Source organism: Nelumbo lutea, chromosome 2 (genome assembly GCF_056320005.1).
Source record: "Nelumbo lutea isolate HS-2025 chromosome 2, American lotus-T2T, whole genome shotgun sequence".
NCBI lineage: Eukaryota > Viridiplantae > Streptophyta > Magnoliopsida > Proteales > Nelumbonaceae > Nelumbo > Nelumbo lutea.
The window spans coordinates 3482657-3502388 of NC_142685.1; the positions used below are offsets into that span (position 1 = coordinate 3482657).

At 38.4% G+C, this 19732-nt stretch overlaps 1 protein-coding gene across 3 annotated transcripts in view; it reads left to right on the forward strand.

Moving 5' to 3' along the window:
- The window catches only part of LOC148868124 (uncharacterized), a 66576-nt gene that overhangs the window by 32068 nt on the left and 14776 nt on the right, over window positions 1-19732 (forward strand). For all 3 annotated transcript variants that reach the window (XM_088973524.1, XM_088973525.1, XM_088973526.1), the window contains 4 exons: window positions 3155-3334; window positions 5837-5888; window positions 6468-6749; window positions 12583-12693. In XM_088973524.1, coding sequence (XP_088829650.1) covers window positions 3155-3334; window positions 5837-5888; window positions 6468-6749; window positions 12583-12693 — 625 coding nt within the window. The remainder of the gene's footprint in view (window positions 1-3154; window positions 3335-5836; window positions 5889-6467; window positions 6750-12582; window positions 12694-19732) is intronic.

Genomic DNA, 19732 nt, shown 5'->3' on the forward strand with positions numbered 1-19732 from the left:
AAGCACTGCATCACTCCAAAAAGGTTTGGGAACATGCATGTGATGCATTAGGGATCTTGCTGTTTCAAGGAGATGGCGATTCTTTCTCTTAGCCACCCCGTTTTGTTATGGGGTGTAGGTACACGAGGTCTGATGTATAATGCCGTGTTGGTCCAAGTATTCCTAAAATGATGAGGATAAATATTCGTGGCCATTATCAGAACGAAAAACTTTGATGTGGGTACCAAATTGGTTACGAATTTCAGCATAAAATTTTTGGAAAATGGTAAACAATTCACTTCTTTCTTTCATTAAATAGAGCTACGTCATCCTTGAAAAATCATCCACAAAAATGACAAAATATCTGTATCCATTATATGGCATTACTTTATAAGGACTCCAAACATCTGAATGAACTAAAGAAAAAGGACTTGACACACGGTTATCAACCCTAGAACTAAAGGGAACACGATGGTGTTTCCCAAACTGACACGACTCACAATCCAAAACAGAAAGCTGACTCAAGGACGGAACCAAGGACTTCAAGACTTTGAGCGACGGATGACCAAATCGGCAGTGCCACTGAAGAGGAGAAAGAGATGACTGGAGAGCTGTTGAAGTTCTACCACCACCACCGTCAAGATAATACAGTCCACCTGCTTCATGCCCTCCACCAATCTTCATCATCGTCTTGAGATCCTGAAAGACACATAGAAGGATAAAAGGTAATGGAGCAGTTAAGTGATTTGGTCAACTTACTAACAGACATAAGGTTAAAAGGCAATTTAGGAACATACAAAATTGATGAGAGGGATACATGATCTAGGTCAACATTACCAACACCACAAATTGAGGATGTGGAACCATTAGTAAGGGTGACAGATTGTGATGTTGAGCAATGAGATAAGGAGGAAAACACACCTGGAGTTCCAGTCATGTGATTGGAGGCTCCAGAGTCAATGATCCAGGGATTGGGTGTAGATGCCAGACAAGCCATACCTTAGTGAGCAAAAGTTGCCGTGTTCTGCTGTGATTGGATAAACCTCTCATATTCATCACGGGGAACACTCACCATCTCCTTCATGGGACCATCTGTGGATGTAGGAGGCAACTGGTCAGATGAATGATTCTCCTGGAACTTGAGTCACCGGTCGCGGCATGATTGGCCCAGGTTGAGGGAGGACCATGTAAATCATAACAATAGTTGATGGTATGTCCATCCATACCACAATGAGTGCACTTCCTTGGGCCTGAGCTACGTCCTCTACCACGGGTTCCCCCTGAATCTCTGCTCCCAGTACGACCACCACCACGATTATAAGTAGACCCACCATTGCCGCTTCAGCCATATGCAGAACCACTACCAACACCACGGCCAGACTGAGCTCCCCGAGCTCCACCTCTACCACCACGGCCTCTCGATGTAGCAAAGGCCGATCTATCTGAGATATTAAAGTTCTCAGTAGATCCGATAGAAATCTTCCGAAGTCGAGCAAATACCTCTTCTAGGGACGGAAGAGCTGATCCCCCTAATATCTGAGCCCGTACTGGTTCATATTCAGACTTTAGTCCCACCAAAAATCTAGTCACATCAAGCTGCTCTCTCTATTGTTGCTGAATCTTGACATTAGAAGTGAGAGGATGATAGACATTCAACACATTACGTATGTTCCTCATATTGGCATAGTACTCCTCAAGACTCTGATTGCCCTGTTGCAGATTAAAGTACTCTTGATAAAGCTGATAAACTCTGGTTGTATTGTCCTGCTCCAAATACAATTTTTTTGCATTGTCCCACACGTCTTTGGCAGTATCAAGGAACATGAAGTTCACACTACTCCTGGGTTCCATACTGTTCCACAACCATGTGATGATCTGAGCATCCTTTTGCTCCCAATCTTCATACTCGTGAGAGTCAGAGGAGGGTTTCTCCTCTCTGATATGTTTTACCTTCTTCTTTGCCTTTAGAAAGACTTCAACGGATTTATCCCAAGGCACATAATTCTCTCAATTTAACTTAATGGAGGTCATCCGAACATTCAGGTAGTTTGTAGGCACCATCACACTAGGTTTATAATCATTACTGTCTCCCATTATGTTATCACCAATTCTGCACACTTGCTGAATTCTATTATCACTGAGATCTGCACACTACACACCATTAGGTCACACCTATCACACTGATTGTAGCACTAATTATTGCTGGAATGTGTGCTCTTTACACCACAAACCCTGCTCCTACGACTACCTGAAATCTCACCACTATATGATCATATCTCTTCCTTTAACATGCACAAAGAAACCAGCATAAACCCCTAGCACTTACTGGCCGAAACACTAGCAAATGATCTGAAACACACCTCCTATTTAATCCATAACTGATATCAAGAACTGAAATCTCTTACCTTATCGCTGAAGTAACACCCATGCGAGCAGGAGAGCAGTCCACACACAACAGCCGCTTCACACACAACAGCCACACACAATTCGGCCCTCTATTCTTCCTCTACTAGGAGAGGGCGATCTCAGAAATCACAGCAACCGACCACATATGACCTGATTGGAGGCATAGAGACCCCCAAGGGAAGAGGGCGATCACTCCTTTTCAGCCCTTTCCCTTATCTCCAATCGAACACAGAAAAAAAAGAGGAAAACCCTAGATAGGGTGCGCAGAGAATGAATCCTAGGCAAACAGAAATCTAGGCAGATTTAACCTGCTCTGATACCATGTTAGAATTCAGGTCTGCCTTAGAGTTCGGCCTGACTGAGTTCAGTTATGTAGAAGAAGAAAGAGTGATAGAGAAAGAGAGAAAGAGAGAAAGAGAGAAGAGAGAATTCTGGTTCGAACTGAAAGAGTCAGCATGACTTCTCCCATTCGGCCAGTAGGTATTTATATTATTATTAAAACATAACTGAAAAGACCTATGTGCCCTTACTTAAGTTAAGAGCACATATTTCAACACAACATTACAGATCAGCAACATCAATCAAGGTATAAAGACAGAAATACCCCTACGCTAACACACTTATTCATTTTGTTCTTTAAAGGTGAACTAGTTGTTATTTGTTAATGCATCTCAAGATATTGGAAGGAGTGTTTCAACTAATGAAGTTTGGGACTTTACCGCCTCTCCTCCCTTTTCTTCATGTCTAACAAATGTTTATTGTCAATCAGTGAACAGCAGCCTTTGCGGTTGAATGCTGCTGAAGTATATGAGGTTATAGCTGCGGTTTGCTCGGAGACATCTTCACCAAATGCAAACCTTATGACAGTTTCATCTAATTTAAGTAACAATAGTGGAAAACCCTCGATGGATGTTGCAGTCAGTGTCCTTATCAAACTTGTTATTGACATGTATGCTCTCCATACTTTTTCCTGTTAAAGTTTATATCCTTTTGAATATGATTTCAGTACGTCTCTTTTTATATTTTATTAGTTTTTTGCATGCAAACTTCAGGAAACCCTTGGTTATTGCTTGGTCATGTAAAATCATTGTTTTTTGATAAGTAAAAATTCTCTGATATTAATTGAAATCAACATAGATAAGCAACATTACAAGCATCCCAGGGAGAGGCACGAGGCCTCACTCTAAAATAAAGTGCAGAAAAAAATTACAGTCGAGATCTATCAAAAAAAAATTACAGTTGAGATCCATAAAAAAAAAATTACAGTTGAGATCTATCAAAAAAAAAAAAATTACAGTTGTGCTAAGTAAACCTGATTCCTAAGTATCCCCTGCTTTGCTAAAGAATCAGCCAATGCATTGGCTTCCCTCCCCACCCAATCTATAACCAAATTCATGTTTCTTGTTAACCAAGTGAGCTTCATTTCATCCTTATAACACCATATCACTGAATCTGGATCTTTCAGCTAGCCCGCTACCACCTTAGAGTCCCCTTCAACCACCAAATTCTCCAAGTTCATCTCTTTTGCGATCTGAACACCTTGTAAAACTGCATACAGTTCAGTCCTTAAAGAATCCCCACTTCCCACTGGTCCTGAGTAGAGTGCCACTACATTCTCTTCCTTATCTCTTATGACCCTTCCAATTTCAGAAGGGCCTGGGTTTGCCTTGGCTACTTCCATCAAAATTTGGTTTGTTACAATCGTGATTCTATAAATTAACAATGATTCGGGACAAGGCTTTGCTATTGGGAAGAAGCGTGCATTCATGGTGACATGGACCTGGCAATAATCACAATTCCCTTCAATTGTCTCTGGATAAATCCCCAAGTTTTTTGTTTTTGTAAATCCTTCATTTGCACTTCTGCATCTTATATTTTCAAATTTGTTAGTGCCCTTTTTACTCTTGGTTTATTTACATTTTTACCCTCAATTAGAAAAGGATGACCAGTATGCTACTTTCATATTGAATTACAAATCATCCTTATTTCAATTGCATTGATCGGAAGTACATGGTTTAAATCAATTGTATTGGTTGGAAGTCTATGAATTCATGCAAAAGCTAACAAAATCAACCTGCATTATTGGATCAATCATGAAATCTAGAACATAGGATCAATCATGAAGTACCGGGACCATTGCTTGGTGCAAGGGCACAATCCTGTGTTGAAAAGCACTAGATTGTTGCTTCGGATCTAGAGCAAACACTTGTAAAAAATGCCAAAGGTTAGGTTTGTATCCCAGTCCACCCTTCCCAAGACCCAAAGTCCCTAGATTGCTTGGACCAACTTTGGGTAATGACCCTTTTTTATGTAGATAGAAGCATCGAGTGTGATACTAGTACATGATATTGGGTTCAGGAACCTGGGATTATTGGATTCAGGGTTCACTGTGGCTATGCTTTAATCTTTATTGTTTATAATATACTTGATTTTATATAAATGATGCATTAATTGATAAGATAACAAATGAAATGAAGAAGCATAAATGATGCAAACAGTACTACAGAATTTCACTGAGATGGATTTGGGGTGATTCTTCTCTAAGGTTGAGGCTTTCATATGGCTTGACACTTGAGTAAGTACCTAATGTGGATAATCTATTGGTGAGGGGGCTATAGTTGTTGGGTCATAGTTTTATGTGAATTCAGAAAGTTCCATCTCTTTTTTCATTGCCATGTATCTAGGATCATATACAACTTCTTAACCATTGAGGGTGGAATGGTAATTCCTATGGAGCCTCATGTGCTTCTAGGAATTTGACTGGAAATTCTGATGAAGCCTTTATATCAGTTCTCGGGAGCCATATTCATGTTGGTTCACTTTTCAAAGATTCAGTAAGTGCTAAAGAGCTTCAATAAGCTTAACAGAATTAATTTTGGGAGGGCGTCTTAAGAAATTAATGTATCATTGTGTTGTCCTTTTTTTCCTTCTCCTTTTCCTTGTTTTCTTTTTTTGTTCAAGAAACTGCATTAGCTTCTTTATTCTTACATGCCACTTTCCATATTTCATGTTCATTAAACAGAATGGAATGGCGAAACAGGATTCATGTAGCTGACGCCATATAGATAGGATAAGGCTTGGATGATTGATAAATGAAATACTAATAAAATTAAAGGATCATATTAAAACTTTTGGTTGTAATTTTGAAAGTTTAGCTTAGGAATCCAATATCTTATTGCTACATATCATGGACTTGCAAAGACAAGAGTCCCCCAGAGAGTTGAGTTGTGCTGTGATGTGTGTTTAGATGCAGCATTCAGGGTTTTTGACAAGTCCAAGTTACATAGGCTAGAATTTTGTTTTCGTAAAATGCTTTCCCATTATTAATAGCATTTTCCCCATTTGAGATTTAATAAGGCCATGGCTAACAGTTCTTTCCAAGTTGAATTGTTTCATTGGTTTATAGTGTTCTCACTGTTGAAGGAATTATTAAGCTGAGTTTCTTTTGTAGGTATGTATTGGATTCTCAGGCTGCTGCTCCTCTCACTCTTTCTATGCTACAGGTGCTGTACCAATTTGTGTTTCCTTCTCTTTTTTGGTTTTCTGATGGGTAGTGATTTATGGGCTTAAAAAATGAAAAAAAGAAACTCATTTAAAAAGATCATAATAATACAGAGTATACAATATATACCAGAAAACACTTCAGGAAAGAATTATAAAATACCCCTAAGCAATAATTAATCAATGAACCATTCAGATGGTGCCTAGATCTGCCAATGACCTTACCACACTTTCTGTGGTGGGTTAAGGGGGCTCCATGCCCTGGGGTGCGCAGCAGTAAGTTTATTATGCATCTTTAATTCTGTATATAATATAACTTGATATGGTGTGTCAGCTTCATGCCATGTTCCTTTCCTCCTTTACTTGCGTTCTTTTTTTTATCTTTTTTACTTTTTTTATGTGAAGGGTTCATATTTCTTATTACTCTAATAAACTGTCTTGCAACTGCTGTAGCTGTACCCCAAAATACATTTTAGGCCTGTCCATCCTGCTTCTTGGCAAGCTATCTGCTATGAAATGTAATTGGCTTCTTATGATGACAGATGTGATTATATTCTCATTTTTGTGTGATTGCTTCACAGGAAATGCTTAGTTCTCCAAGGTTGACCTCTAGGGTCCGTGCATTCGATTTAGTTCTGAACCTTGGAGTTCATGCTCATTTACTGGAGCCTATGCTTCCTGATGATCCTCCCACAATTGATGAAGAGTGTTCTCAAGCAATGTATTTGAACAATGAAGAGAAATTTGCAACACAAGTCAAGAGAATGGATTCTTCCAAGCAAAATGGAAACTCCTCTGCCATTGATAGTTTCGAGTCTTGGCTTTTGAAGATTTTGTATGAGATTCTTCTTCTACTTGTTCAGGTAAACAATGTTCTTGTATTCTCAGTGAAAGCTGAGCTGCTTTACTTAAAGAGTTTCTGTTATCATCATGAAAAACATGTACATATGAGATTCTTCTTCTACTTGTTCAGTTAAACAATGTTCTTGTATTCTCAGTGAAAGCTGAGCTGCTTTACTTAAAGAGTTTCTGTTATCATCATGAAAAACATGTACATATGAGATTCTTCTTCTACTTGTTCAGCTAAACAATGTTCTTGTATTCTCAGTGAAAGCTGAGCTGCTTTACTCAAAGAGTTTCTGTTACCATCAAGAAAACCATGTACATTTGATAATACCCAGAGGTTGTTGTCAATTCAACTGGAGAGAGATCTCACCTTTTTTTTTTTTTTTTTAAATTTGGTTTTTAAAACGCTTATACTAAATCGTAAGTGAATTTAAACTGGAAATGGATACATATAGGGGGCAGAAACACGAGTTTAATCTCCCTCTCTCTCTCTCTCTGGGCATAAAACAAAAAATCTTATTATGACTCAATCACTAGATTTCTTGAGCAGATAAATTCCGATTAATAAAAACCAAAGGAGTTTGTTAAAAATCTTGTATACAAAAATCTAAGGATTATAACTCAATGATAGAGTTTGTGCTAGGTCTATGCTCTTTACGAGAGTGTCTGGCTATCTTATTCTAATATTCTTTCTCTTTATTTTTTATTCAGGCATAATTCAAAATTTAGGAAGCTTTTCCATAAAAAAGTGAGACTGGATAATGCTAATATTGTTATAAAGTTGAAGAACATTATTTGTAGAATTTTTGCAAATCATAATATTGTTATCTGTATAACAAAAAATGAAATGTGTAATAAATTCCTAACTTAAATCATTAAGGCAATGGTAACATTCCACATATCTCACTTAGTGGGACAAAACAAGTGGCTAGATTAATTATTTCTTCTCTTTCTTCTTTTTTGTTTTAATTTTAAAGGGGAGGGAAATTGGTGAGAGTATTTTAGTCAGTCCAAAGAGGGGTTTTCCCACCTTTTTTTTCCTCAAGAAAGTCTCAGTGACAACAACATACTTAAGCCTTAATTGTATCATTGAAAAGAGAAAGGGGTAGTTAGGTTTCTGTATGTTAGATCAAACTATGGGTCTTCCCAGTGGTGATCCTAAGTGATTTTTCCCTTTTTTTTGTTTTATTTTATTTATGGCAAGTAGTGATCCTAAGTTGAAAGAGAGAGAATAGTGGGTCTTTTTGATATTAAACAGTCCCCCCTCTATATTCTAGTAGTAAGCCTATACAATGGGAAGGTTCTTTCTTTTTTTCTTTATTTTTTTTTCTTTTGATAAGGTCGAATTTTACACTCATTGAACAATGCATTTAAATGAGAATCTTGGAACAAGGGTAAGTTGCTTCGTTTAGGTAAGTAATATGAAGTAAGGATTGATACTGAAATTTTCAGTATTGAGTGTTTCAAATGTACAATACTCTGCCTTTTGATATGTTTCTCAGTTTGAAGTTTCAGGAATAATCATGTGAGGAGGGTTTCTAATGTTTAAACCCATATACACTCCCTAACTCTCTATATTGAGCATTTGGTGACCTTGAAAATCGATATGTTGCAATATTTTGAACCTTGCTTGGAAGTTAATCCAAATTGTGTGGTGAAGAGGCCTCATTAAATTTTTTTTAAATTGTGTGGGCATAGTTGGTTAACTTAAACTTCTTACAGGCTGTTTTTTTTTTTTTTGACTACTAAAGGTTGATTTCCTAAAACATTAGGGGCCCCATCCTAAAGGTTGATTTCAAATTGTAAGAACCCATGTTTCACACTAGTCAACACAAGATTTTACCATCACACCAAGCAATGACCCCTTTTCTATACTTACTATTCAAGTAATTCAACATTATTGGAATGGATATTGGTACTTTGTTTTGATTATCTTAATTGTGCATGATTTTTTTTCTTAATTGTGTATGTTTTTTTTTTTGATAATTAAATTAAAATTTCATTAAGAGAAAGACCAGTTCAGATACAAGCTTCCCATGAAGAGGTGCGAGCTGTGCCCTCTCCCAATAAAAGAAGTTAGAAAACAGGAAACAAAATCAAATTACAATTAAGCCCAAAACAATTGTTCCTTGTTTGCCCCTTGCTTTGCTAGATAATCAGCCAAAGCATTTGTTGATCTCCCCACCCATTGTGTTCTTACAATCAAGCTCCTTGTTAGCCATTTGAATTTTTTAATTTCATTCTTAAAGCACCAGACCATAGACTCTGGGTTCTGTAGCCAATCCACTAACACCTTGGAATCCCCTTCAATTAGCAATTTTTCCACACCTAGATGAACTGCAAGATGTACACCCTGGATGACATCTAGCAATTCTGCCCTAGCAGAGGTCCCAACTCCTAGAGGACCCGAGTAAAGGAGAACCACATTACCAATCTCATTCCTCAGCACCCCTCCCATCCCAAAGGGGCTTGGATTACCTTGACTTCTGCCATCAAACTTCAGCTTCAAGAAACCTTCAAGAGGGGGTTCCTATCTCATACACACTCTAACCTTTAGAGAGGTGCAGCTCGCCACTGCTGACCAATTCCTCCAAATATCATTAAAAGAGAATTGGTGGAATAAATCCAGGGATTTTAGCCACAAAATCACCCTATTTAGTATGTACTTATTCACCTCTTGTAGGTTTCTCTCCTCTTGGAAGATTTTGGCATTCCTTTCTTCCCACACTGTCCAAATCAGCGTTGCTTATGCACACCTCCACATAATTCTTCCTCTTTTTTGATGCCAAGGGAATAGAAGGATCAAAGAGTTAGCTTACTTCTGCTGGCCTATGCCACCTGCACCTAAACAACAAAAAGAGCCACTCTCATAACTATGCAGTAAAGGAACAAGATATTAATAAATGGTAACAGTCCTCACCATGAGACTTGCAAAGAAAACACCAATTAGGTGAGGTGAGATAAAAGGAAAGGTCTTCTCTTTTGTAGAAAATCCAAGGTGTTTATTTTCCCATAATACACTTCCCAGCAGAAGGCCATAACATTAGGCGGAATAGGCATAATGGGGAAGAACTGGTTTGAAGGGGACTGAGCAAGGGACTTGAAAAAATAAGCACAAGAAAAAAGACCCTTTTGGCCGGGGTGTCCAAATTTGTTTATCTAGTTCAGAAGAGTCCAAACAGACTTTATCAAGGCATGGCTCTAGTATCCTTACTAGAACAAGCTAAAGGGTAACATCGCAAGGTCAATTCTTACTAGGTTTCATTTCTTTCTTTATGAATGAATATCAACTTGTTTCATGTGTCTCAGTCTCTGTGTCATTATTTCAACTCAAATTAACACTGTTCAACTCAGCCTTGTATCAAACTATTCAGGTCTACATGGATCAATCATGAGCCATGATTTCTATGAAATTATATGTCTTTAAGGCCAAGTTTGGGAGTGCTTAAAAATAAGTGCTTATTCGAAAGAGCCATGATTTCTATCGAATAAGCACTTATTTTGGGCTGGGACCACACCATTAAGCACTTATTTGAATTTTCTCTACCCAAACTGTCCCCGTTTATTTTTGAAATTTCCAATTATGCCCTTTGAAGGTAAAAACATAGGGTTTGACACATTGAGGCTTTCTTCTCCTTTGCCTTCTGCAACCAGTGGCAGAACTAGGATAGCTTGGCTGATTACTGCTCTTCTCCATCAAGGTGGGTGGTGGCCGATTATTGCCTCAGGAGTTATAATCTCCTATGTTACAACAATGGCAGAAATCTCAGGAGTTGTAATCTCCTATTGTACATTATCCAAATAAAAAATTCAATTCCCTGCTTCTCCTGGCCTCTCGGCTCTGGGATTTGCTACTTTGCTTCAATTTCATGGCATTATCTTTATGCGGCGTTTGCACTGGTTCAACTCTGCAAATATGTGCATCGACAGGGCAAATCCAGAAGAGGGAGAGTTTGACCTCCCATTTTCATCTCCACCAATCCATCTCACATTAATCTCATTCACCTTAGGGAGTTATTCAGTTCCTGCAATATCTTGTGCCACAGATTCCCGAACCTCAACCCCGATGGCCGGTTTGAAGCTGTTGATACTCGATATCAGCAAGCTCAGAATTGTTCTCTCTCACAGCTCCATTGTAGTCTCTGTATTCTGCGAACCAGAGTTTTCTTATGGGGATCCTCCGACAGACGGCTCCACTATCAAGAAATCGAGATTTGTGATTGGACAACTGTTGGAGAGAGCAATTCCAGTGATGGAATCCAATGGTCGTTTGGTTGGTTTTGGCTAGGCAGTTTCTGATAATGGATCGACAGCTTATCTGCCCACCACTCACATAAGTTTGAAAAACTTGTGGTATATTTTGAAAATTTGAAAGAAAATGAAGGACAAAAGAGTCACAAGTGCTTATTCAAGTATTTATCGGAGAATTGACCACCAAACGCTCTCTATGAAATAAATGCTTATTTTTTAAAATAAGTACTTAAAAAAGCTGGGTGCCAAATGCAAATAAGTGCTTATTTGAATAAGCACATGTTTTTAAGCACTTATTTTTAATACAAGCACTCCCAAACTTGGCCTAAATCACTTTTTACCACTTCAGACTGTGTTTCCTTTGGTCTTCTCTTGCTCCCTTGCTCTTTCAGATCCTTCTACTTCCACACTTCATTCCATATTGGCTGGTCTTATAACTATCTCATGGAATCTGGACTCTGGAGTGGAAGGAGTTTTCAGGGATGATGGTCATATTAAAGCAATGATTTCAGGTCCAATTGGAATTGAGGATTACACAAGGTCAGAATTTTTTGCTATTAGCCAAGGCATCTACAGACAAGAGATATGAATCTGAACAAACTAATCATTGAAGGTGACCTCAAAGTGGTGATAGGATGGCTGATGACCAGTGTGTACCTACAGACTGCTCCAAGGGTTGTATGAATATTCATGTGCATATTCTGTTCATAATTAATAAAATCTTATGTTTTTCAAAAAAAAACCTGAGAGCGTTGTTGGTATATCACTACATTTTGTTCAAAGAGAAGAGGGAGAATATTATGGAGATACACAGGTAGCTGTATTATGGACTATTTGGGAGGAATAAAATAGCAGGATTTCCTAGGAAAAGAAAATGTCTAGAACTAGAAGTATCATTGTTGACAGAACAAACATTAAGGTGGTCCCTTGGGTTAAAACACAAATTATTTAATAATTTTCAGCGGAAGATTTTACTAGAGAATGGTATTGGATATCTAATTCAGCAATGCTTAGACAAAACATCTGATCATAATGGAGACCATTGGAAGTACATAAGTGGCCATGATGATTCGACAACAGAAGAACTGATAACTTTAGTACAGAGTCTAAAAGTGGCAAGATCTTTAAACCTCAACGATCTGATAGTGGAGGGTGACTCAAGAGTAGTTGTAGGCTGGATAAATAGCAGTAATCAAATCTCTTTTGGCAAAACTGGAACATGATGAAGGAAATACAAGACTTCGGGAGGAGCAGAATTATAGAATGTGTATGGGTACACTGATCAGCCAACAGCATGGCTGATGTGTTGGCAAGACAGGGCATAAATAGAGATCAGGTGTTCTTTAAAGGAATCAAAAGGGTGGGGTTAGGTGGCTATGCCAGCCTAAATTGAAGGGTCTCTGTTTTTGTGCATACTCTATTGATTCATTCTTTCAATAGAAGTTCAGTTATTCATAGAAAATATATCACCACATTTTGTTTGCTCGTATTTATACTAATAATTCTTTTGATTTTTTATCCAAGTCAATAAAAGAAGAGTATTCATTGTTTTCTGGTCCTCTTTTACCATCTTAGAAGTTTGCCTTTTAACTTTAACAGATAGAAGAAAAGGAAGAGACTGTCTGGGCATCTGCTCTTAGTTGTTTGCTTTACTTTGTATGTGATAGAGGCAAAATTTGGAGGAACAGATTGGAAGGTCTTGATATAAGGGTGAGTGATACCCATTTTTTGTTTATTAGTAACTTGTTCTTATTAAACTATAGAAAATATCCTCATTCCATATTAATAATTTATATCTTCTACTTTGATTTAATAAGTTTCTCGTAGAGGATTGTTTGTCTGGATAAGCACCATATATGGAAATTAACAGTTCTTCCTTTATTGTTGATGTACACTGCAGCCCAGTTATGTTCAATTGGAAGATATGTAACAAATGATGATATTCATGTGATTTTCCATGACTTACACTGTCTTCTGGAAACCTTGATTGGTTTTATTGAATTTAATATTTCTGAAGTGAGTTTGACTTCTTAGTAGGCCATATGGTATTGGCTTAGAAGAATTATCAAACTTAATAACATTGTAATAAATTATTAATATTCTTATTTGGAAATAATAACATTGTTGATAAAAATGAAGATGATTAAACTCTGCTGATGTGACATGGGAGTTAGCTGGGACTTTATCATATCATAATAATACAGGTGAAGAAAAAGAAGTGCTTTCTAGTGAATTTCCTGCAATCTGGACAGCTTCTAAGGAACTTAGGCATTTCTTATGTGGGTCCCAGAGGCTCTGTTGGGGTCTATACCGGAGCTACCCTCTGTATGAGGCCATGATGAGTAGACCATCTGCTTCATATCCCACGTTCACTTATTAGTTTGAGGGAAATAAAAAAAAATGTCTATGTCCAGGTTATGATAGTAGTGTAAATACTGCTAATTCTCGATTTTTAGTTGATTTTTTTAGTGTTACTAGTAGGTGTCAATTTCTTTAGCAAGAGATCATGTGCAGGTTCAACAAGGTTGTTATGGACCTTAAGTCAGTACTTGTAACCTTTTGTAGGCCATTTCAAAACAGTCTAAACTTAGCCATTTGGGTTGATTTGGTGTATTAGGAAATGTTTCTCAGTTATATATATCTTTTTGATGAATACATTTTTCAGTTGTATATCCATCAAGAATAAGTTCTCATTAATTTGATGTTATGTGGCAAAGCCATGTGCACTTTCTTAGGTGTTTATGATCAGAAAAAAACTATTTCTGATATGGACCAACCGTTTCTATTGACAATAAAAACAGTTTTCTTTCTTTTATAAAAGATAGTTTCTTAAAGTAAAATGCATTTCTTTATAATAATACATTAACAAACAATTTAATACCTTCTGATTCAGCTTAACAATCATCTATTCTAGTCTTATGAAGTCAATGTCTCAATAACCACGTCTGAGTAAAAATAATGGTAGTCCAAGCCAAAAGAACAGGGTAAAAAATTGATAATATTTACGGACTTCTATTAATTGTCAAGGATTTGTAATATCATGGGCAATAAAGCCAATGGTTCAGATTTTAACTTAGGCTAATTCATTTTTTTGAAGTACCTTGCTTAACCATCTTAAAGACCAAGCACCTATGAATCCCATCACATCAGCTGTGAAACACATTTTAACTCCAAACTAAGAAAGCCAGTTTGGATGGTACATTTCTTATCCAAATCCTATTACTTGGGAAGAAAAAGATGCCCTCCCTTGTCAAACTGTTAAAAAAAGGATTTAACACACAATTTGCCTGATATCTCAAATAGCCACTTCCTTTTGTCTTCCTCAACACCAATCGTCCTTGAGTCATACAAAATCTGTAACAAATTGATCAAGGAAGTCACCTCCCAGTCATTTAGGTTCCTCCTTAGTTGAACGTTTCATACACAACTCCCATTCTGCCTCTCCATACAATCAGCTGCTATTGCTTTCTTATTCACAACAATCTCAAAAAAGATCAGGATACAAGACCTTTAGGGGCAATCACCGCACCAGTGATCCTTCCAAACAAAGAACCCTTTGTCCATTACCCACTTCATATTTGATACCCTTCATAAACTGAGGATTGATTCTTTGAACTGCCTTCCATATTGAACATCCATAAAGGACCTTCCATCTTGTGTCTCCTGATCTCTGCTACTGGATCCATACTCGGAAACAATTAATCTTCTCCACAGACTCTCCGGTAGCTCATTAAACCTCCACATCTACTTCTCTAACAGGGCAGTATTAACTTCCTTTAATGGTCTGATCCCTAGGCCCCCTATTGTTCTGGATTTGCAAATTGTCTTTCAATTCACCAAATGACATTTTGCTTCCCCCTTCCACCCCCTCCACAAAAAATCTCGCATCTTCTTTTCTAACACAGCAGCCATTCTTGCCAGGATTGGGAACAAGACATGTAGTAAACAGGAAGAGAAGACAAACACTTTTGATTAGAGGGATTTCACCCCCTTCGATAAGTATTTGGTCTTCCAAGAGGCCAACTTTTTATCAACTTTTTCAATGATAGACTCCCAAATGGTTTTGGATGTACAATTATCCCCCAGTGGCATACCTGAGTATTTGGTTGGGAGTTTACCAACTCTGCATCCCCAATCATTTGCCCAGGCCTGCTCAGATTTGCAACTTCTCCAACAGCCATTATTTTACTCTTAAGAATGATAATATGCAAACCAGTTACCACCTTGAACCATCTCAATATAGCCTTAACGTTCCAAAATTGCTCCCAAGTACCATTGCAGAAAAAAAGTATCATCTGCAAATTGCAGAAGAGTATCTCTACTTCCCCACTGTCTACTTTGAAAACTTCCATCAGCCCTTGCAGATGAGCTCTCTCTACAAGTCTGAAAAGGGCTTCAGTCATACAAATAAATAAGATAGGGATAGAAGGTCCCCTTGTCTTAAGCTCCTTGGACTAGCTAATCAAAGGGTCCATCCTTATTGTGGATGCTATATGCTAGAGAGAAACTTGGTTGGAATTATATGGAGGTTGGTGGCTTGGACCAATGGCTGAAAGGAGGGGATTCCAGTGTGAAGAGCAGGAACCTAACAACCTACATAGAAACAGCCTTAGAGGGTAACTCAATGAGGAAGCATCATTTTTTAAAATGTCTAATTGGAAAATTCAACTGGTATCCTCCTTTTTCTTTCATGGAGCTCAAGCAATAGCTATAGAAGCTAGGGGGTTTGTGGTCACTTAGGAAGCTCAAATACCACCCAGCAGTTTCATCTTGTTCTATTTACAGTTGGAATAGGAGGCGGGTAGTCTTGAGAGAATTTTATCGAGGGATTATGGTGAAGGGTTGCAAACTATGGATTGTGACATGGCATCAAGGGATCAGATGTGTCATGGAGAACCATGTGTTTTCGAAAACCATTAGGATTAGGCTTTTTGGTCTCCCTGTGCATCTGTGGGGGGAGACGACACTCAACCATCAATGATCTGTATGGCAGATTCCTCAAAATTGGTGACTTGACCTTTGAATAGAACTATGAATTGGTGAGAATTGTGGTATGATGGAGAGGTGGCATACTGGTATAGGTAAGCATTTCTCAGAGGAGATCCTCTGTGTATAATTGTCTAGATTCAATTTCTCCCAAGTGTCTTGCTCATGTCTGAGAACATCAAATCTTTGGCACCAATCCTGTAGGTGTTGGAGATGACAGTTTGTTGTGTATACCAAATTGGAATAAGTTTAGGGCAACTCTGGCAGAAGTAGAGATCAACCTGAATTCTCAATGAGGTCATGATCGTGAACTTAGAAAAAGGATAATAGGGCTATTTGGGGGACAGTGGCACCCTCAAAAGTCAAGTTTTTTATATGGGTGGTAGCTTTTGAGGAGTGTTTCTCCAAAGAGATGTTGGTGAAGAAAGGTTTTAACTGTAGTGATCTGAGGTGCAGCTTCTGCGGTGTGAATACAGAATCAATCAACCATCTGTTTTTACATTGCAATGTTGTCTCGAAAATCTGGAACCACTTCTTAAGTAGTCTGAGGTTAAGTTGGTGTATGCCTGCCTCAGTTAAAGCTTGCCTGGAGGCTTGGAAGATCCAAGGGATGACTAAAAAAGGAAAGATTTGCTGGTCTTCTATTTCCCTTAGCAATTATGTGGGCAGTATGGACAGAAAGGAATAGCAGGGGTTTTTATCTCTAATCGTCTACTCAAGCAGATGGCATCAATATGGCTTTAGGTTTTGTTAGAAATTGGTTGTCTATTCTTACCGACTTTAAAGAAGTTACTTCTGATTGTAATTTTTTGAGGATGACCTTTTGTTTGAGGTTATTCTGGCTTATTTTGTACAGCTTCTCATTGTACAAAGGACCTTTACATTAATACAACTATACTTTACTTTCACTCAAAAAAAAAAAAAGATAATAGGGTTTATAGGAAGGAAATAGGATTAAGTTACATCTTTGATGAAGCTATGAGTCTGGCCTAGAGGATGGTGGGGGAAGAATCTAGAACAATGCAAGAGCCATATTGGTGACCACCAGTCTATGGCTAATCAACCCGATCAGAGCTCAGCTGATCATGTGGAGGGGCAATATCTAACAAGGATAGTTGGATCTGTCCACTTCAGGAAATGGTGTGGCAGCAAGGTAACCGTCTCTTGAAGAAAAGTTTCAAGTTCAAACCAGCAAGAATACTTGAATACTTCCAAGGAAGTTTCTAGAGAAGCCTTTTGTACTCGGGAAAGTGCTAGGGGATGTCTGGCAGGTACAGGGGAGGCAATGGATTGAACTGGCCTCAAGGAGTTGAATGGGGCTAACCAAGGAGCCAATCTGTTGGGTTGTGGAGTTGAGGTACTAAATGCCTTCAAGTGTTGAAATAATGCCCAGTTGCAACCTCAAAACTAGGTCTATCCAATCAATATATCCACTTAAGCTCAAATGTAGGAGGGTTGGGGGACAAAGGGGATAAAAATGAGTGTGGAGAATCATCAACAAAGGCTAGAAGAGGAAATCGGCAAAACCTACTCATTATTCACGCAAGAAGCAATAGAAACATTTTAGGTGATAATTTTTTTTTTGATGAGTAATAGTAAATTTTATTAATTCAAGAACTGATTTAGAGTTGTGAATTCATACAACATCCCAGGGAGAGGCACGGGCTGCAGCCCCTCCTTGAATCTTACAAGTAAACTAGGAAAGAAGTACAGGAATCACAGCTGAGCCCAAAACAATTCTTCCCTATTTACCCCTTGCTTGGCTAACACATCGGACGAAGTATTTGCTGATCTCCCCACCCACTGTAAAGAGACCAACATATTCCTTGTCAACCAATTGAATTTCTTCACTTCGTTCTTGTAGCACCATATAGCATCTTCAGGATTTTTCAACCAACCCACCACCACCTTGGAATCCCCTTCAATTATTAGATGATGTATCCCTTGTACAACGACTAATAGCTCTGCCCTGATAAAGTCTCCAACTCCTAAGGGACCCGAGTAGAGCAACACAATCTCTCCATTCTCATTTCTCAAAACACCCCATATTTCGGATTATCCTGGATTACCCATACTACTTCCATCAAAGTTCAACTTCAATGAGCCTTCAAATGGAAGAGACCAGCTTGTAATTAACTTGTCCTTTAAGGGTGAACACCTCACTACTGCTGACCAATTTCTCCAAAGGTCATTAAAAGAGAATTGATGAAAGATTTCCAAAGTCTTCAGCCAAAGTATTGCCCTATGCAACACACAGTCTTTCAATTCTTGATTGTTCCTTTCCTTTTCTTGAAAAATTCTAATGTTCCTCTCTTCCCAAAGAGTCCAAATCAGGGCAGCACGAGCACATCTCCACATAAGTCTCCCTCTTTTTGTAGGCCAGGAGAAAGTAGAATGGTTAAAGATCATGCGAACTTCTATTGGTAGGCTCCAACTACTCCCAAACAACGAAAGTAGCCAAGCCCAAAGGTCTTCATAAAAAGGACAAGATATTAATAGATGGTAACAATACTCCTTGTGAGCTCTGTAGAGGATACACCAATTGTGAGAAATACAGAGGAAAGATCTTCTCTTTTGTAGGTTATCTAGAGTGTTTACCTTCCCATAGTATACTTCCCAACAAAATGCCATAATCTTTGGGGGAACTGGCCTACACCAAATTTCCTTTGACGGAAAGTGTTGTTGAGCAGAAAGCTGAGAAATGGACTTGAAATAAGAAGCACAAGTAAAGGTTCCTTTGGGTCTAGGAGCACACACCCTTTTATCTGACTTGGAGGGATCCAAGCAAACCTGGTTAAGGCAACATAGCAAGTCAGAGAGAGATTCAATTTCATCATCCCTTAGTCCCCTACGAAACCCAAAATCCCAATTAGAAGTCAAGGGTGTTCCCAATGGTGAGACAAATTTCGAGACCACCTCTTTTTTATACAAAGAAAACAGAAAATAACGAAGGGAAAAGGCCCTTTAAAGGGGTGTTTCCTACCCAGATATTCTCCCAAAAGCGAACAACCTTGCTAAAAACAAACTTCATACCTGATAAAATTGAGAAATTGAGGAAGGGTGTTGTGAATGGCCTCCCAAGGTGCTGCTAGGTTAGCCTGCCTTGATACACCAGCATCCCATCCATTCTCTGAACTCCCATGAATGCTTCCCACCACCTCATGCCACAACCTCTCACTTTCCAATGGCCATCGCCACAACCATTTCTCTAACAGAGCTTGATTTTTTTTCAATCACCCTCCCAAGTCCCAAACCCCCCTCTTCTTTACTTCTATAAACAATTTCCCATTTAACCAAATGGTCCTTTTTTTCTTGTCCTAGCTTCCATAGGAAGTCTCTCATCAACTTCTCCAGCTTCCTAGCTTCCCTAGCTGGTATCCTAAAAACAAACAGAAAGTAAGTAGGTAAGTTAGCCAAAGTAGCTTTTATTAAGGTGATTCTCCCTCCTAAAGAGATATAATTCTTCTTCCATGAAGCTAATCTCTTCTCAAACTTTTCTAGCACTGGGGTCCAAAATCTACTCTCCCTAGGATTTGGTCCTAATTGAAGCCCCAAGTAGGGCATAGGCCAAGAAGAGATGGAACACTCAAGGCACTACGCAATAACCTCAATCTCCCCAGCCTCCAAGTTTATACCCGCTATGCAACTCTTCTCCAAATTTATTTTCAGATTAGAAACCCTTTCAAATCCTTTGATTAGTTCCTTTAGGCTTGCTACCTTCTCGCTCAAACCTCCTTCACAAAAGATCCTTAGGTCATCTACA